The sequence below is a fragment of the Cucurbita pepo genome, chromosome 12 (assembly GCF_057944985.1).
Source record: "Cucurbita pepo subsp. pepo isolate OVF chromosome 12, ASM5794498v1, whole genome shotgun sequence".
Classification (NCBI taxonomy): Eukaryota; Viridiplantae; Streptophyta; class Magnoliopsida; order Cucurbitales; family Cucurbitaceae; genus Cucurbita; species Cucurbita pepo.
Window position 1 is genome coordinate 12,743,309 of NC_141809.1, and position 19,572 is coordinate 12,762,880.

The 19,572-nt window shown below is 37.1% G+C and overlaps 4 protein-coding genes across 6 annotated transcripts; 1 reads left to right on the top strand and 3 right to left on the bottom strand.

Annotated features, from left to right (window-relative positions):
* Nucleotides 1–1,176: 1,176 nt before the first annotated feature.
* MOT2 (sulfate transmembrane transporter) lies at nt 1,177–2,836 on the bottom strand. The gene has a single exon (XM_023693469.2). The coding sequence runs from the start codon at nt 2,770–2,772 to the stop codon at nt 1,351–1,353; it is 1,422 nt and encodes a 473-aa protein (XP_023549237.2). The 5' UTR covers nt 2,773–2,836; the 3' UTR covers nt 1,177–1,350.
* A 791-nt stretch (nt 2,837–3,627) lies between these two features.
* On the bottom strand, nt 3,628–6,759 carry ECB2 (Tetratricopeptide repeat (TPR)-like superfamily protein). The gene has a single exon (XM_023691672.2). It carries the CDS (start codon nt 6,553–6,555, stop codon nt 3,919–3,921), a length of 2,637 nt encoding a protein of 878 aa, XP_023547440.2. The 5' UTR covers nt 6,556–6,759; the 3' UTR covers nt 3,628–3,918.
* Nucleotides 6,760–7,582: 823 nt separating this feature from the next.
* Nucleotides 7,583–10,645, bottom strand: LOC111806620 (root phototropism protein 3). The gene is made up of 2 exons (XM_023691993.2): nt 9,511–10,645; nt 7,583–8,167 (listed from the first exon to the last, which is right to left on the bottom strand). The coding sequence occupies exons 1-2, from the start codon at nt 10,408–10,410 to the stop codon at nt 7,616–7,618; spliced, it is 1,452 nt and encodes a 483-aa protein (XP_023547761.2). The 5' UTR covers nt 10,411–10,645; the 3' UTR covers nt 7,583–7,615.
* A 5,205-nt stretch (nt 10,646–15,850) lies between these two features.
* On the top strand, nt 15,851–19,527 carry LOC111807268 (alpha/beta-Hydrolases superfamily protein). 3 transcript variants are annotated; one of them, XM_023692914.2, is made up of 7 exons: nt 15,851–16,504; nt 16,606–16,913; nt 16,995–17,720; nt 18,294–18,425; nt 18,517–18,720; nt 18,822–19,022; nt 19,104–19,527. In XM_023692914.2, the coding sequence occupies exons 1-7, from the start codon at nt 16,240–16,242 to the stop codon at nt 19,230–19,232; spliced, it is 1,965 nt and encodes a 654-aa protein (XP_023548682.2). In that variant the 5' UTR covers nt 15,851–16,239; the 3' UTR covers nt 19,233–19,527. The 3 variants fall into 3 exon arrangements, with proteins under 3 accessions (XP_023548682.2, XP_023548683.2, XP_086985147.1); XM_023692915.2 differs by having other exon boundaries at nt 15,855–16,169; XM_087129021.1 differs by having other exon boundaries at nt 16,231–16,364.
* Nucleotides 19,528–19,572: the final 45 nt, after the last annotated feature.

Genomic DNA, 19,572 nt, shown 5'->3' on the forward strand with positions numbered 1-19,572 from the left:
AAATAGATATTTAATTTGTGTATTCTTAAAATTAAAAGTATATAGAGTTTAGAAAAGACGCGTGGAATGGGAAAATGCAATAGGCGCGTGGGTTGATAGTAAATGCTGCAATAAAATCAGGCCACGTAGGAGTGGAAGTGGGAGACTTAGCGTGATAATGGAAGCGGTCGTTGGGATATTTTGGGTATTTAGATTGATTTAGTTGGGGGTAATCTCGATATTTCACGTGATGGATGAGAGCGACAGTAAATCTTCTCGGTCGCCGGTGGACGAGGAGTCCGACGTGGTCGTTCTTTTATTTTTTAAAAAATGGTAATTAATTTTGATAAATTAGATGAGTTCAATCTATTTTAAATTATTTTAAGATTCCTTGTAGTTATTTATTTTTAAAAAATGTGCTAAGAATATGGTTCCAAAAAATTTATTTTTAATAATTATTTTAGTGATAGATAATTTTCGAAATAGTTTTATAAAATTATAGATGTCTATAGGTTGGGGAGGGAAGGGGGGAAGGGGACAGAGAGTCTTCTATATCTCGAGTCTTCTCTATCTCTAACCCTGTCTCTTATTTCAATCTTTGTCCGTATATTAAATGGTAGGTTCAAGTAGGCAAAAATTCACTAATAGGGCAAGATTTTTCATGATTTTTCATTTATTTTTGCAGGACCTGGAACGGACCCACTACGAAGAAGTTCTAGGAGGTACAAAGGAAACCTCAAGCTCATATGGTCACGGGTTGAGAATGGAAATTGAATTCTTTAAGGCCTAATTTACCGTTGTTTGTTCCCCAGTAAATCAGGGGTAGAGTGGTCGGTTGTTAACCAATTGGTCATAAGTTTAGAATCCTACTCGGAGAGATGATTCATAATTTAGAATGCAAGTATTAATGGTTCGAATCCTACTTGGGGAGATTTGATTCATAATTTGGAATAAAAGGGTTCAATTTGACCGTTAAGACATAATTCCGAATGCAATGGTTAACCAACTCATCATAGATTCTAATCCTACTTGGGGAGATTTCATTCATAATTCGGAATGAAAGGTTCCCTTTAACCGTTAAGAGTAGTAGATAATTTGATTTATAATTCGGAATGAAATGGTTAACCGACTCGGCCTAGGTTCTAATCCTACTCCTACTGTAGATGAACATCTGTAAGTGGATAGTAGATGAACATCTGTAAGTGGAAATCCAATATGAACAACCAAACTCAGACAGTGACAAGATTATATGTACAAGTGACAGCACATTGCAGATATCAGCAGACATAAAATGGGTATAAACTATTTATAAAGACATTCAGTGTCTGCCAAGATCAAAAAGAAGAAGAAGAAAACACACCGTTTTTCTCTTCAAGCTAACAACAGGGTTCCTTGTTGTTGTTGTTCTTCTTCTTCAGCATCAGATTTGGGCTTCATCTTGTGAAACCCAAAGCAAGAACAGGAAGAACAGTCGAATTCTCTCAGTTTCAGAAGCAGAAACAGCACAATCCCAACGCCAAAACCCAACGCAGCACTGGACCCTGTGAGAGAAACAGCAGCACAAACCAACATAACAAATGATTCTTCTTTACTGTTCATGTCCCTGGAAGCCATAGCCAATTCAATCCCTGCAAATAGAAGAAGCACCCCAAGAACCCCAATTGGGAACTCATTCAAAACCTGTGCAAACGAATTCCCAAACGCCAATCCCAAAACCAGTTTCCCAATCCCTAAAAACACCACCGATGCGCCACTTCTGCCGCCGAACCGATACTGCCCGGCGAGGCCACCGGCGCCGTGACAAACCGGCATTGCGCCGAACCAGCATCCGACGAAGTTCATTATCCCAACACTTATGGACACACTCATGGCGGAAGCTTCACGATCTGGAAACAAATCCCCTGACAATTTGCAAACTGCAATTACAGAGTTCAAAATCGAAAGAGGAATTTGGGGAATTGCAGCTCTTACAAACCCTATTTTCCAATCTTCCCATGTGATTCTCAGAAGATGCAATTTCGATGGGCCGAATTTTAGGTATTTCAAAACGGAAAGATCGCGAAGAAAACAGATCAATAATCCAAACAAGAACACAATCAGAGCAGCAGGAATCATAGATAACATTCGTAACCTTCTAATTCGACGGCCAGAACGAGATTCAGAAGCATTATGCGATTCGGAAGACGACGGTTCTTCATTGTGAGAATCGCCAGCTCCGGTGGTCAAAATTAGAAACAAACAAGAAATTAGGGCAACTAATAGGCCGTCAAATCCAAGCCAGGACCGAGATCCACCGGATTTAGAGGTGACCAAATCTTGATCATACCGAATGTATTTAATAGCAGTGAAGGCGAAGGAAAGGCCCTGAGAGAGCTGAATACCGCGGACGACCGGCAGCGGGAGGTATCGATAGAGAACGGACATAAGGCCAGTGGCGCCGAGTATTAGGAGGACAGCAGCTGTGGAAAGGCCCGCGGCGGCAATTTGAGGGAGAGTGAGATGAGTAGACTCAGCGACGGCGACGGCGGCGATGGATTTCATCGGCTGAACCGGCATCGGAATGCCGAAGAGAAGGCCGGTAACGATATTGTAAAGAGCGGTAAAGATAAGAGTTGTCCCGAGATCGAGATGGGAGACCAGAGTGAGAGTGAGAACGATGGGGATGTAAGTCCCGAGGTCGCCGACTGCACCTGATATCTCTGCAAGGACGGAATTTTTAGGGCTGAGAGTCGCCGGAAGACGGCGGAACCACCTGTTTACGGTGGCAGATTGGTCGGGAGCAGACTCCTCCATAGTTGGTAAACGGCCGATGGCGTACTCCCTTGTGGCAAAAGCCGATCTACAGAGAATGTCCAAAAATGGTTGGACCGGAATATTTAATTTATACCAAAGATTTTCTTTTATTTATTTATTTATTTATTTATTTATTTATTTATTTATTTATTTTGAAAAAATGATAAATAATAAATTTAGAATTTTAATATAAGTTTTATGTTTTAGCATCTATAAAATAATATAATAATGCTTTAAAAAACCTTAAATATGATTAATTAATGAAGGAAGATGCTATAATTAATTTATTATTTAGTATTTAAAATTTTCCACACAAATATCAAGAGAGATATTATTTGATGTATAAATATTTAATTTTTTAGGCATTTCATTTCATTTTCAAATATTCAATTGTGATTCCAAGCTATTGTACCTTTTATGTGATGTCCTTTCCTTCCAATAATATCTCATATTTAACCCAAAATATCTATATATACACTCGTTGACCTATTCATTTGCACATATATAATACTTTCTAGGGATGTATATCTAGCCCGATAACTCGAAAAACTGAACCGACCCAACTTGAATCATAAGGGCTGGGTTGTGTTGGATTTTTTTTTTTAACTGATCTGATTGATTTCAGGTTCATGGGGCAAAAACTCTAATTTTTCACACTAGCCATCTCAATCCTCATTAGATGAGATGACTTCGCAGTTCACACGCAGGTAACCTCAATCCTCATAGATGAGACGACTTCACAATCAACACATAGACCACCTCGCAGATGCGACACACGTCACTCGACGCAGCACGTCCCCTTTGACATTAGTGAGTAGGAAGTGACAATGCTAAACTATGCATGACCATGGCAAATATGAGTATTTTCATTCTGTAATTTATCAAGTATTGACATGAATACTTCAGCTTGTTACTCTAATGGGGAATTTCATATAATGATATACTAAAGCTACATGGATTCCATTTTACATATTTCCTTCAGAGAGCTTACCTCAACGACGTCCATGGCCGCACCAGCATTTTCTTGTATCGTTTTCGATCGTTTTGTTCGTACACTGTCCGAGCAACCAGGAAGTGATCGTCTGCTGTTCCGATGTCGTCGTTGCGCTATGAATGATTGATTATGTAGAATCCCAAAAAATAGTTTCATCCTGTACCAGGTTTTCCCCAATATCCCTCGTCCCCACACGAGCAGACTCCATCCTTGAAATGGTGATGCTCTTCGACGTTCCTCACCGATATTTCTCTACGAACGATCCTCGAGATGAACTTTACCATGTCGTGACAGCTACGGCACATGTACATGTTCTTCGTCACCCAGATAGGCATCCCCGGGGCAGTATTGATCAACCCGAACGCAATGGCTTGCCGTTCACTATGCCCGCAAAAAACGTCAGCTCTCGAAGATTCAACTTCACTACTGAAACTGCTCTTCAAATCTCCCAAACCAGCTTCCTTCATCTTGCTATAAAATCCATCCAAAACCCCATTAATTTCCTTTGACTGAGCGTGAAAATTGTCGCCGCTGAGAAAAGCATGAACTTTTCCATTTACTTCCACCCAACTGCAACCAGGATCTACCGCTAGTCCTCTTTCCCTCATCAGTGTTCTAACTTTTGAAACCTTCTCCCAGTTACCACATTCAGCATAGAAATTGCAGAGAAGAACATAATACCCGACACTTTTATCGTCCTTTTCGAATATACGTGACGCTGCAAGTTCTCCGAGCTGAACGCTTCTGTGAATTCTGCAAGCATTTAGCAAGGCTCCCCATATGGCTGCATCCGGCTCGATTGGCATATCCTGTATAAAATCATAAGCATCGTCCAATTGCCCAGCACGGCCGAGTAGATCGACCACACACGCGTGATGTTTCAGGTTAGGAGTCAGATTATACTTGTTTTTCATTTCATTGAAGTACTCCAAACCTTCCATAACCATACCTGACCTGCTGCAGGCACATAATAGTGCAATAAAGGTAATCTCATCTGGGTTTATCTCTGATTCAAGCATCTCGTCGAATAGCTCGACAGCAAGCTTGCCTTGTCCCTGCTCGGCATAACCCGTAAGCAGTATATTCCACGCTGTCACGTCTTTCTTTTGCGAGTTAAATTGGTTTAGTGCAGGCACATTTCTTCCACATCTTACATACATGTCTAGAATAGCATTAGGTAAAAAGCCATCAAACCCAACACCAGTACGTAGAGCATGAGCATGAATCTCTTTTCCACGCATTAGAGCTCCTATTCGAGCACATGCCGATAGGATCGTAATCAGAGTTACAGAGTTTGGTTTCATTGATTCCTTCATCTGACGGAAGAAAAACAGCGCCTCGAAACTTCGATTGTTAATCCGTAGACCAAGGATGAGTGAAGTCCAAGATATGACGTTCTTTCCCGAGATCTTGTGGAATACTTCTAAGGCCTTGTTGACGCATTTACACTTTGAGTACATATCAATGAGAGCATTTGAGACCATGACATGTGATATGAAGCCAGTCTTGATACTAATCCCATGAAGCCTTATGCCTAAATCCAAATGGCCTAAACAAGCACAAGCAGATAATACACTAACTAAAGTAATCCCATCCGCCATTACGCCCTCTAATGCCATCGTTTTGTAAGTTTCAACAGCCTTAAGAGGCAGCTTATGACTGTCATAACTCGCTATCATCGCCGTCCACGATACCACATCTTTCGACACCATTCGTGAAAAGACTTTCTCTGCTTCCCCCAAATGGCCAAGACTAGAATACATCTGAATCAAAGAATTGTTCATCGAAACATCATCCCCAAACTCGGATTTAACCACAACTCCATGGATTTCTCTCCCTAATCTCTGGTTACCAAGAAGCTCACAAGCAGATGCTAAACTAGTCATAGTTATCAAATCCGGATCGACTGAGAGCTCGCGCATCATGAAAAACAATCTCAATCCTTCCAATCCCCCTCCATTTTCAAAGTACCCTGAAATCATAGCATTCCATGAAATCCTATCTCTCTTTGGCATTTTATCAAACAGATTCCGTGCATTACTTAAGTCACCACATTTCACGTACATAGTGATTAAAGCATTACCCACATCTACATCCAACTCAAATCCAAACCTTATGACATGCGCATGAATCTCCTTGCCTCTAGCTATATCAGAAATGCAACCACAAGTTCTCAAAACAGAGGGAAATGTATATACATCAGGCCTAATTTCAGCCCACAACATTCTATGATACAAATTCAAAGCCTCATCAAAACACCCCGCCTTAGCATATCCACCCAACAATACATTCCAAGAGAACACATCCCTCTCAGACATTTTACCGAACACATACCAGGCATCAGTTAAATTGCCAAACCTGACGAACATGCTCAATAAAGCATTGCCAAGCCGAACGCCCAAGCGAGATTTGGAGCTCAAAACACCTCCGTAGACTCGAGACCCTTCATCGGGCGCTCTTCTCCACTCACATAGCCTCAACAAAGCAATGTAAACATGTTCTTCCACCTCAATCCGGAGCTCTAGCATCGATTCCATACGTTTCATCGCTTGTTCTAGCTTCCCCAGAAGGCATAGTTGTTGTAATTCTAAGTTCTGAGTTTGATTGATGGTGGAATTAGAGACCGCGGCGCCTAGGACTGAGATTTCTTGAGATTTTCTTAGCGTTTGCTTGTGGGTTTGCAGGTTTTTGGAGAAGGATAGGGCTTTGAGATTGTAATTGTTGGAGATTTGGGGATTGGAACGGTCAAGATAGGTGAGAACATTAGAGGATTGAGCAAAAACCGCCATGGCCGGAGATACAGGGCATTGTTCTGGGGGGTTTTGAGAGGGGTTTAATGGTTAAAAAAGAGGGAATTTTGTGGGCTTGTAGTGGATAACGGCACGTCCAGCTTTGAACCCATTGATGATTAAACACACAAAATGTTGCTGATTTGTTTCCGATTGCCATTGATTACTGCACCTTAAGCTTTATCCAAAATATCTGAACGCAAGAAAATGGAAATATCCTTTGCCACAGTATTTATTTATTTATTTATTTATTTTTCGGTCTGAAATTAGAAATATCCTTTGTTTATTACTTTTTCTAATCACCATTACTTTTTAACTTTAAATAAATTAATAAAAATAACTCTAAATTTCACTCAAAATTATTTTTAATCTTACAAAAATTTCAATAATATCTTCAAATTTTTAAATTTTTTTTTTGAACGGCCGGATCTCTCTCATCTTACAAAATTACATCTAATCTTTAAAAAAAATTCAATAATATAGTATGTGTGTACCAAAACGCATATGCATTGTCCTATGAACTAAAATTAATGACTAGGTATTCATGTGTAGATCAATATGATATGTCTCAAACTTAGAATGGGTTTATGATGTATGTGGTTATATAGGATTAGGGGTTCACTAACAAACCTCTAATTATGAACCTAACTCAATTGTCGGGTCCGAAAAACCATGAACTGACTATGATATTTTATGACTTATAATTGTACTATGTGGAGACTACTGTGAAGTTTGTTAGTTAGCTTCTTGTAGTGAGATTGTCACGAGAGGTAGAAGTCCACAGTTGTACTTTACAAGTTGACTATGATTATACAGGGACAATATGGGTTTGCTAACTAACCCATTGATCGTTAGGCGTCCGGATAACTATAGAACTTGCATATGGTGACTCAACTCGTCTACACGTGTGAAATAAAGAAAATGAAAATATTAGTATTATAGTAAAAAATAATAATAATAATAATGCATAAAAATTGGAAGAGAGCGTTAGGTTAGATTACATTAGATAAATAATAATAATAATAATAATAATAATTAAAAAAAAAAAAAAAACGCATTTTCAAGACATAGATTTCCTCCATGTCTTGTTGGGCGTCCTACGTTTGACCAACTTGGCTTTAATGTCGACCGGCGTGTGTCCCCCAAACCCCGCCGCCTCCTCCTCCACCACATCTCCGCCGCGAGCATCAAGTTTGTCGGCCTCGTCGGCGTTCTTAAACCCAAACCTCCTCCACTTGAAAAACCCCCTCTTCTTCTCGGACAGCCTCTCCATTTGAGCCTGCATTAGATTGCACTGGTTCTGCAGCCTCAGCACCGTGTCTTTGAGCCTCTTAATCTCCATCTGTTGGGCTGTTGTTTCTCTCTTGGATTGGCACCTGGTGGGGAGGTGGTCGAGGGGGGTGGAGGGGCTCCGTGCTCCGCCGATATAGCCGCTCCAGTCGGGGTGGCGGTAGTTGAGTTTGGTGTGGTCGGAGAAGAGGACTTGGATTAGAGCTCGGACTGGGAGGCGCTCGTTTTGAGCTGCGTGGAGTGATGCCTCTGTTGATAGCTTCCTGCTGTCCATTACTCTGCATACACTCTTCCTTTCTTGCTTTGATACATTCGGATGTGCCTGAGATGCACATAATACATATATATAATCATTTCGTTCGTCATCTCAACTTTAACATAATTCTCATTTCTTTTTCTAGCTACGAGTTGAGTTAAGAAGATATTTATCATCATTTACATATTCATAATTTAACGGTTAAAAAATATCGTATTAATAAAGCTATCTTAAAAAGATATTGATTACCTATCCCAATCTTAGACTAATATATGACCCAACTCATTCACTTTATTTATTTACTTAAATTTTAAATACTAAAGATTATCGTATAATATCTAAATTTGAGTTTTTAAAAATTATGTTCGATTTATTATAATATTTTTTATTTTTTAATTAAAAAATATGTTGAGAAATAGTAATTATCATTAAAAAAAATTGTTTGAAACAAAACCATTTTTAATATATATACTAAATTAATAAAAATACCAATTAATTATTTAGAAATGCTTCTAAATTTCAAAGTTTTTAATAATAATATTAAACTATTAAAAGGGTCTTTAAAATATTTTTATGTTTAGTTTGACAGGAATATCGTTAGTATTTTATTTTAAAAATACTTTTTAAAAAATAATCTTAAACTTTAAAACGTTTCATTAATACTTTAATTTTTTTAAAAAAATTAAAATACCATTTATTTTTAATACTTTGTTCAAAAAACACCCAAAAAAATATTACCTTTTAAAGGTAATATTAATGTCGTTTACTTAAAATAAATAATATATAAAAAAAACATAACATTATTATATGGATGAAAGTAGTCTATTAGCACTTCGTAGATTATTTCTAAAAATTTTAATATCAATTTTGATAATTTATGAGTATTTTTTAAACATATATCAACGATAATAATATTTTTGAATTTTTTTGAAAAAATTTTAAAATTTTAAAATTTCGAAGATATTTTTAAATAACTTTTAAGAATTAAAGTAGTACGTTTTTCTCTCCTGCTTATTTCTTTCCCTTTTTTACCCCTTCTAGAATAAACCCTTTTATTATTATTATTATTATTATTATTTTAGTTTCAATATCAAAATATCATCTCTACCTTTTTTAAATTACAAATCTAATTTTTATTATTTTAAGCTATGAAAGTTTTTTATTAAATATAAAATTTATTTATATTTATATTTAATAAATCAGTTCATTTTTAAAAAATAATTGAATAGAAAAAATTAAAAGTTTAAATTTTACTTTATTTTTTAAAATTTTGATTTGTTAGCCATGTGTTTAAATAAATGGGTATTATTATTAGTTTTAAAAAATGCAATATTATTTATAAAAATAATTTTGAATATTTGGTTATGTAGTTAATTAAAAGAGCGTACAAAAAGAGAAAGAAGCCTTACTTTGAGATAGGTATCAATGGCTCGGTAGAGCCCATCGTCGGAGGCTCGAGCATGGCTTGGTAGAGCACCGGCGAGCTCAACGAACTCCGGCAACCCCAAATTGGAATCCATTGCCGCCTCCGCAAGGTAACAGTCCACCAACTTCGCCACCTTAACCAAGGCGGCGCCGCTCCTAACGCCGTCATCCAAGCTCACAAACCTCTTCACAAGCCGAATCACCAATTCCACATCCAAAACCGTTCCACACGTATGATTAAACGACGGAATCATGACCTCCTTCAACGACGCCTGATCTAACTGCCAAGTAATCCTCTTCTCCAGCTCCACCCTGTACGGCGGCTCTACTCCCACCATATTCGCCGTCCGGAGAAGCCTCAGCAAAAAATTACACGGAATCAAATCCCGCTCCGGCGGCAATACTCCAACCAACGTCTCAACGAAGAATCTCTTCTTCATCCAGGAATTGGTGATAGTTTCCGGCGATTCCTGAAAATCGGTCGAATTAGTGAAATTCAACCAGGAATTGTGTGAATCGAGAGGCTCGTCGGAGAGATCCGGAAGCCATTTGGAAGCGTAATGCGTTATGAGAGAGGCGACTAAATCGGATCGAACGCCTTTGGCGTTGATTCCGGCTAGGGTTTTGACGAAGTAATCGATGTCGAGGATGGTGGAATCGTCGAACCAGAAACAGTGATCGGAATCCCCAAATTGGGGGGGGATTACGGCGGAATCTTGCGGCGGAGATTGGTGGTTGTTCATAATGAAGTGGAATCGGAATCGGAATTGGAATTGGAATTGGGGAAAACAGAGCAGGTGATAAGAGAGGAAGGAGAAGACAAAGATTATAAATGCAGAGAATATGGTGAGTTCATCCAATTGGCAGATCATATTTGATATCATCCATCCCCTTCAAATTTATACCTTATACTTCATATCATCCATCCCCTTCAATTTGTATGCACCGAAAACGATTGGGAACCGTCCCAGCCAACGTAGATGTAAGAGCTCAAGCCCACCGATAGCAGATATGGTCAGCTTTCTCTTTAAGCATCCCCCAAGGTTTTAAAAACGTGTCTGATAGAGAGAGGTATCCACCCGCTTATAAACCATATTTCCCCTCTCCAACCGATGTAGGATCTCGTAGCACTCCTCCTAACCATATTTCTCTCAAACAAAATACACTCTATAGCCCCTTAATCAACCCCTTAATCAAAGCTCGACCTTTCCCTAAAACCGCGAACAAAATACACCCTTTGTTTAACAATTAAAAGTTACATTTGGCAGTAATACATAGTAGAGAAATAAAGAGATGTCTATTTACTCCACTGCCGGCCTATGGTAAAAATAAATAGAAATTTCGCAAACATAGAGAATGAAATAAGTGGCAGAGATGGGACCAGGGCTTTTTCGTTACTGTCTTGCCCCGTGCACATATGTAATATATACGTACTCCTACATAGGATTTAAAGTTCAAAAAATATTTTGATAATTGATTTATTAGTAAATGATTAAATTAACTTTAATTGCCATTATTAAACAAACAACTAATTTCATAACTACTTTATTCTTTTATCTATTTTTCAACATCCACTATGGGCTTTAACTACTTCAATGAAGCCCAATTAAACATGGGCCGTATTGGACCAGATGAGCCCATATTGTTGAAATTTTCAAATATAGAATAATTAATAATTTCCCAACTTGAGAAAATAACATTTTTTTAAAATCCCTAATTATAGTCAAATCAATGATTAAGGAAGTTGATTAGCACCAATAATGCGTTTAATTATCATAAAGAAATTTTAATTTTATTATTTAAATAATTTAAAACATTACCAATTTGATTGGTCAATTTAAACATAAACAATAATGCACCTAATATCTTTCTCTAGGCTTCCACAGAAGGTGTCATGCTAATGGAGATAGTATTCCTCATTTATAAACCCATGATCTTCCACTAAATTAACCAATGTGGGACTCCCTCCTAATAATCCTCAACAATCCTTCTCTCGAACATAGTATACTATCAGCCTCACCTGAGGCTTATGGAGCTCTCGAATAGCCTCTCTAAACTCCTTTCTCTGGAGTCCTTGAACAAAGTACACGCTTTGTTCGACACTTTAGTCACTTTTGATTACACGAGGCTCACAATTCTTAATATTATTTTTTATTTTTTATTTTTTATTTAGAGAGAGAGAGAGAGAAATGGGGAGTGAAGGGATCCAAATTCCAGAGTGGGAAGACAGAAAGGCAAGGGGAAAAGGTTAGAAAAAATGGCAATGGTGGCTGTAAAGGCTGTGGGTTTGAGGGACCATTTGTACTACTAATTATGCAAACCCTTCAACACAACTTGCCTGCATCTCTATCTTTTCACCCTTTTTCTTTTTACCTTCTCATTCACAAACCAAACCGCTCTCCACTCGACATGCCACGTGAAAATTCACAGCTACATCACGACACTGATTTTAAAAAAAATAGTACTCGAGCTCGAGAAAAGATTTTTCGTACATTCTATCACTCAATATTGTGTTTTATACTTATATATCTAGTGTCATAATTGTGTAAGTCATTAGCTTTCGAGTTTTAAATCTCGAGCAACAGTGATGTTTTTTATTATGTTTTGAGATGGGTTAGGTATGAGCATGGTAATGTCGTGTCGGATTATGAATCAAATTAGGCACGTTTAACGTTGATTTGTGTGGGTAATGAGGGAATCTTCCGAATTGGTAAGTTGAATGGAAGAGAGGAAGAAGACGAGAAAGAGAATCCGATTCCCGTTCCCAAATAAAATTGTTGTGAGAAAAAAACAATTTCGTATTGAGAGAATAGGTTTGGGAAAAAGAATATAATTAGTTGAAGGCCCTTTTGATTGACCATTTTGTCTCGTTTTGTTTATATCATTTAGGGTTTCAAAAAAAAAAAAAAAAATCTTCGAGAAAATAAAAATCAAGTTAATCGATTTGGTTGGGTTAATTTTTTTCTTTTTAATATTTGGGTTCGGTTGGATTGGATTCTTCGTGAAAACAAAAACCCAGTTCAATTCGAGAATTGGATTCCTCTCAAGTCTGTCTCTCAGTCATTGACTCTCATCTCTCGCCCCTCTAGTCTCTATCAGTTTGTCAATGCCTCTTACCCAACTAGCTATGGCTCTAGTTCTTCCCTTTCTATTCCTCGAACCACCTCGTTCTCCATTTCAACCACCACGTCTACCTCTTACTCGATGGTAGGCTCTCTCTCCCTTGACTCTCCGTCTCTCGTGGTTTCTCTGTACCATTGTCCATTTCAATTAATCAACTCAATCCAACTTGTTAAATATGACAGCATGGTTTGGCATATTAATAATTAAAATTACTAACAAATGTCACAATTTTAACCGTAGGTAAAAATATAATATTAATTAATCCACGTGGGATGTTGGTATTGGATGAAACCAAAAGTAACCGTTAGTTAATTAATTAATTTAAACACATGGCTGCTTATGGAATGGCATCCCAATAAAAATATTGAATTAATTCGACATTGACTAATATTTATTAATTACCCAATTAACTTATAATCCTCAAATTAATTATTATTATTATTATAGTTTCATTTTTCTAAAAAAAAAAATAATAATATTTTAAAATTCAAATAATTTTGTCAGAAATTAGATCCTGATTTATAAGGATTTGAGCTCTTGCTTTGAAATTTTGTCTATGTCCTTGGAATTTGGTCTTTGACATTTTGTATTTTATCTCATTAAATTATGTGAATTGTTTTAAAATCTTCCAATAAAAAACATTTTTTTTCCTTTAATTAAAAAAATAAATAAATAAATAAAAATGACTCATGCCCAAGATTCAGATCAAGATTCAGAATCCGTATCCGTACCAACATCCCTTACAAGATGGTCACATTAATTACTATTCATTTCTAATAGTGAAAACTATCCCCATCAACTAACACAAGTTATTTCAGCATGTTTTGTTTTCGCTCACATGTATCTTAGTAAAATTTCGTCACCCCCCACATAAAATTTCTCTAAACAAAACACGTTTATCCTCAAGATTGCTTTCATTCAAATGTGGTCTCGGTTCATTCATGTATCTCTTGTTTACCCAGGTGTCAATGTATACGGGTTGAGTTGGTTAGGTTGGTGACTCGAGCAACCCAACCCAATCTTCTATTTTTGTTGGGTTTTCAAGTTATTAACATCAGTTCAAATATCAAATATTTAGAAGTCAACACACTATTAACATCAGTTACAAACACTAAACATTCTTAATTTTTTTTAGAAGTAGGGTTGAGTTGTAACCGTACTGTTGGGTTGACTCTATAAAAAAATGTCAACCTTCGAACTGAATCGTTTTTTTTTTTTTCTAATTTTTAATCCAAGTTAAATAAAAAAAAATGGATATAAAGATGTTTATATTAGAAAAATGAGGAGTATGATGGGAAATGATGGAAAAATGAAAAGAAAAAGAAAAGAGCATAAAAACAATAATATATAGAAAGAAGGTGAAAAAGGTAATTACTTTATTGGGCAATTAAAAAGTAATGATGAGTAGTTTAACGCATGCCATTACAAAGGACAGAAAAGTAAAAAAGAAAAAAAAGATACACACTACATTACATGTTTTAGGCTGACAATAACCAAACCCTAGCTGTCCCCATCCCTTTGCTTTTCCTTTTTCCTTCCAAATTTCCAATTTTGCCCTTCAAATCTATTCCAATACCCTTAAACTTGACAATATCTGTTAGTACTAAGCTTAAGCTATTACAAATGGTATCAGAGTCACACACCGCGTGATGTCCCAGCGAGAACGCTGGACCCTAGATGGAGTTTACTTAAATGTGGAAACTTCTCCATAGGAGTCGCGTTTTAAAATCGTGAGATTAACGGCGATACGTAACAGGCTAAAGTGAACAAAATTTGTTAGCGGTGGGCTTGAGTTGCTATGAGACTGACGATAATACGGGCCCAAACAAACAATATCGTTTAAGGATGAGTTTGAACAGTTATACTTTCAATCCATTAATTACTATTTCAAAATTTAAAATCAAATATCTGATGATTAATGATTAAAATTTTATATAAATAAAATATTGATGGGGTTAAAACAAGTTTTAGTAAATAAGTAATTTAATAAAATTTTAAATCAAAATAAATAAATAAATTATAGTAATTTTATAAATTAAGATCAATAAATTATTGAAATTAAAAGATAGTGTAATCAAAATTTTATATAAATCAATAATATTTTTTTAATTCTCATAATTACTTCTAATAACTTAATTACTAATTAATTTTAGATTAAATAAAAAATTAAGTTAATGTCTCTTTATTAAGTTAAATTTTTATTAATTAATAAGCATATTATAAATAAAAGATTTTTTAAATTAAAAAATCATATTAAATAATAATAATAAGTTTTGAAATTGAAATATATATTTAAAATTACATGATTGGATTGCAGGTGGAGGGGAGAAAGAGGTTTTATTTTTGGTGTTGTCTTTATTTGAAAAAAAAAAAAGAAAAAAAAGAAAAAAAGAGGGAATAATAAGCATGCCCCCGTGGCCCCCACCAGTGACAGCCTGTACATGAATTTCCACGTGGTACCCAAAATACAAATAACCCAACCAACCACGAAAGCGGGCCCCACCTCCTGACTCTCTGCACTCTGTCCCTCCCCATCTGACGTGACCATACTGACTCGGGTATCTTTCTTCCATTTTTTTTTATTTCAAAATAATAATAAAAATTAATTTTTTAATGTTTTAATATTTCCCGACAATAATCTCCCAATCAGCCCCTCACCGTTTAACGGTCGTGTTCTCGGGGATCTCGCTTGCCGCCTGCTTTACCCCTATATTTACCTTTATATTTATTATTCTCCTAATGTATTTATTATGTCTTCCTCTAAAAAATAAATAAATAAATAAATAAATAAATAAGACTCTGTTGTATTATTTAATAACAATTATTTGTGTAAGATGGTAATTATTATTATTTTTAAACAAGAAAAAAATCATTTATTGAGCGTTATAAATTAAATTAGAATTTTAATAATGAAGGGCCCACGTCCAATTTGTCCAAAAAATAAAAGGGTATTTTAGTAAAACGGTGCCAGGGTGGACATTGGATTTATTACTTTATTATTATTATTATTATAGAAATTTGTTTTTTTTAATATATATATATATATATATATATAATTCTGTCCTATGATCCCTCACGATGCTTACGAAGAATTTAATTTTCAAAATATTATTTTAAAATTTTAAAAAAGAAATTATAATATATATATATATTTTTGAATAATGAGAGAGAGAAGAGATGGAATTCAAAAGAGAACATTATTCCGAAAACGCTCACGAAGAAGACAGGAGATTTTTTTTTTTTTTTTTTTTTTTTTTTTTTTTGGGGATTTGAAATCTCCATTAATCGATTGATCTTTACCTGTAAGAGAAGAATCGATTTGAAGCTCTAGCCGTTGTCCATCTATGGCGTTCTTATTGGCTTTCACCCGAATTTTCCGGCTTCTTTGAGACTATTAATCTTTTCCTTTTCAAGTTGACGCCGCCGGGAAATGGCCGATAAGCCGCCGCCTGCAGATGGGTTGTTAATTCCTCCGCCGCTGCTGGCTAGGGTTTCACTGTGTTCTCGGAATCCTATATAGGTTTGTTGTTGTTGTTGCTTGTTATCCGATTAATCGGAGGGATTTTTGGAGCATTTTAGGGCTTTTTTTTATGGCGAAGGGTGGGTTTTTTGTTGAGAAGATTCGGAGATGTGTGAGGACGGTGTTCTTCATGGTGGCGATGTTGGCGTCACTACTCGTGTCGTCGTTGCCGGTTCTTGTGGCCATTGGAGACATGTTGGTGCCTTGTATTTTGATCTCAAGCTTTACCTGTGTTAAGTGCTATGGCTTCAAACAGCATTTGCATCGATATGCTTTCAAAAGTTCTTTGACTGATATCCCTTTCGTTTCGATGATCAGATCTATCATTATTATCTGTATGATCCTGCTATTTTCCCTTCAATTTGTTGAGAAATTAGGAATAATTTTGCGTCAATTCGATTATCAAGTTCTTAATGTTTCTGATGTTTGATCGCAGGTGTTTATTCAATGTGTGATGGCCCTACGCTTTCAAATGGTCCTTATCTTGGAACAGTGACGTTATGTTCCTTCATCTCCATTCTTGTTCTTTCCATCAAGGTTTGTGTATTTACAGTAAATTCCCAAATCGAGGCTGAAGCTTCATCTTCACCCTCGAGGCAGAGGCTTCACTTAAAGAAATCATGGGGGATGCCAGTTTTGTTCCTATCTTCAGTAGCCTTTGCCCTCGGACATACGGTGGTGGCATACAGAACAAGCTGCAGGGCACGTAGAAAGCTTCTATTGCATCGAGTTGACCCAGAAGCTGTAAGTTTGAGTCATGTTCATTCCTGTTTCATAAACTTGTTGTTGAGCCTGCTGTTGTAAACATCCTATATGATTTGGCAGGCCCTTTCTTGCAAAAATGTATTCTCTGGTTACCAGAAGATTCCTAGATCTCCCACTCCTTCTGGATCGAAAACCCCAAAAAGTGACAGTGAAATCAAGAGGAAAGTTTCAGGCAATGCCCGGGATGAGAGTGAACTGCCGGTTAGATTACTTGCTGATATAGATAGTTTGTTCTTCATATGTCAAGGGCTTACCATTCATTACAAGATCAGCTTGCCCAGGTTGCCACCGCGGTCGCTGTCCTCGGCTGCATTTCTTGAACCTGGTTATAGTAGCAACTCTCCAAAGAAGGCCATGGGGAGGCCAGTTGTTGATAGGCATCCATTTACTGTCTTGTCTAAAAACCAACACAATTTCCATAGGAGCTATAGCAATCAGTTTCATAGTTCATCTCTCTATGATCCATTATTGGATGGCTCTGCAACAAATTGTCCTGTTCTTTGTGATGAGATTCCAGTGATAAGTTTGGATGATGTTGAAGAAGAGGAATTGAGCAAAGTTAGCTTAGATGGGAACTTGGAGAATAACGGGCAATTTGGTATCGTCTTGGTGCACGGTTTTGGAGGAGGAGTGTTCTCATGGAGACATGTGATGGGGGTGCTTGCAAGGCAGACGGGTTTCACAGTTGCTGCTTATGATCGGCCTGGTTGGGGATTAACCTCAAGGCTCCGTGCTGAAGACTGGGAAGAAAAAGAATTGCCCAATCCCTACAAGCTTGAAAGTCAGGTAACTAACTTCATGCATTCATTTCTTTTTTTTCCTTTTGGCTTGTGATTGATTTTCGTACTCTGCATGCTTCTTTCTGGTAGAGCTGTAGAGCTACTGCTTTTGATTAGCACGTTTTATCTTGTTTTCTGACCTACTACTGTCTTCAACAGTGAGAGAAAAAGGTCTACAATTGAATCTTAAAACTTAAATCTCATTGTAGTTCTTGAACTTTCATACTCATAAGAAGATATCATTATAATCCCCACCATTCATTATTCATTAATCATATTTAGCAAGAACCGAATTCATTCGGAAATCCAACATGATTATTACACAAGGTTTCAAATACTTGTGTGCATAGCCATTTATTGACTAGGTAAATTGTGAGATCCCATATCGGTTGGGGAGGAGAATGAAGCATTCTTTATAGGAGTGTGGAAACCTCCTTCTAGCAGACGCGTTTTAAAAACCTTGAGAGGAATCCCGAAAGGGAAAGTCCAAAAAAGACAATAACTGCTAGCCGTGGAGGACGTAGTCATTTGAATGCATCTGTTGTTGGTTTGAATGGAATTGTAATGAATGGTTTTTCAGGTGGAGCTATTGCTTGCATTTTGCTCAGAAATGGGATTTTCTTCAGTGGTGCTTGTGGGTCACGACGATGGAGGATTGCTCGCTCTCAAGGCTGCGCAAAGGCTTCAAGAATCACCAATAAACTCATTCAATGTAAGATTTCTTTAAAAGTGAATACTGTTGGGGAGGCTATTGGTTAGTTCTTCTTGGCTTTGTGAATGGGAATGTTGATATTATTATGCAGGTTTCCATTAAAGGGGTGGTATTGCTGAGTGTGAGCTTATCAAGAGAAGTGGTTCCTGGGTTTGCAAGGATTTTGCTGAGAACATCATTGGGGAAGAAGCACCTGGTTCGGCCTCTGCTGCGCACTGAAATAACTCAAGTTGTGAACCGACGTGCTTGGTACGATGCTACCAAGCTAACATCTGAGGTCTTAAATCTCTATAAGGTAACATCACTACACATCATTTGCACCACCTTCATTTCATTTAGATTTTCTCCTCTTTAGACTACTAATATGGTGTGTTTTCTGCTTCTGAATGGAAGCAGAAAGCGTTGTGTGTGGAAGGGTGGGATGAAGCACTGCACGAGATAGCGAGATTATCACACGAGACCGTACTCTCTCCCCAAAATGCTGAAGCTTTGGTAAAGTCTCTTGAAGAGATGCCTGTGCTCGTGGTCGGTGGCGTTGAGGATGCTCTCGTCTCTCTCAACTCTTCTCAAGTTATGGCTTCCAAACTCCCGAATTCGGTATGCCCCGCTCTCTCTATACTCTCTGTACTCCATTGTTTTTCTTTCAATGCATCAACAAAGATTGTTATTACAACGCAGAGACTGATAACAATATCTGGATGCGGACATCTTCCACACGAGGAATGCCCGAGCGCCTTACTTGCTGCACTCTCACCCTTCATCACCAGAATTCTTTTGCATAAGCCTCACTCCCACACCCCTCAATAGAAACACAATTTTAGGTTAACAAAAAATGGATAGACAAAACACCCTTCTTTATTCTTCTTCCCCTTGTTCAAGAGTATCACCTCCACCACCCACAAGACAATTGGCAAAAAGGTCATTTCTTTGGGTGAGTATCAGTTTTTGAGGCTGCTTTCCAGAAAGTCCTAAAGGCTTTGTTGTATGTAGTAGAGAAGACTGTTATTTCCCACTCAGTGTTGTGGAGATAACCTCATAAATTGTAAATCTTTGTTCTTAGATCAGATTTTCCAAAACTCTCAATGAAGGAAACTTTTCCAAACTGTCTTCACTTAATTCCTTATCTTCTTCTTCCAGCAATGAATTG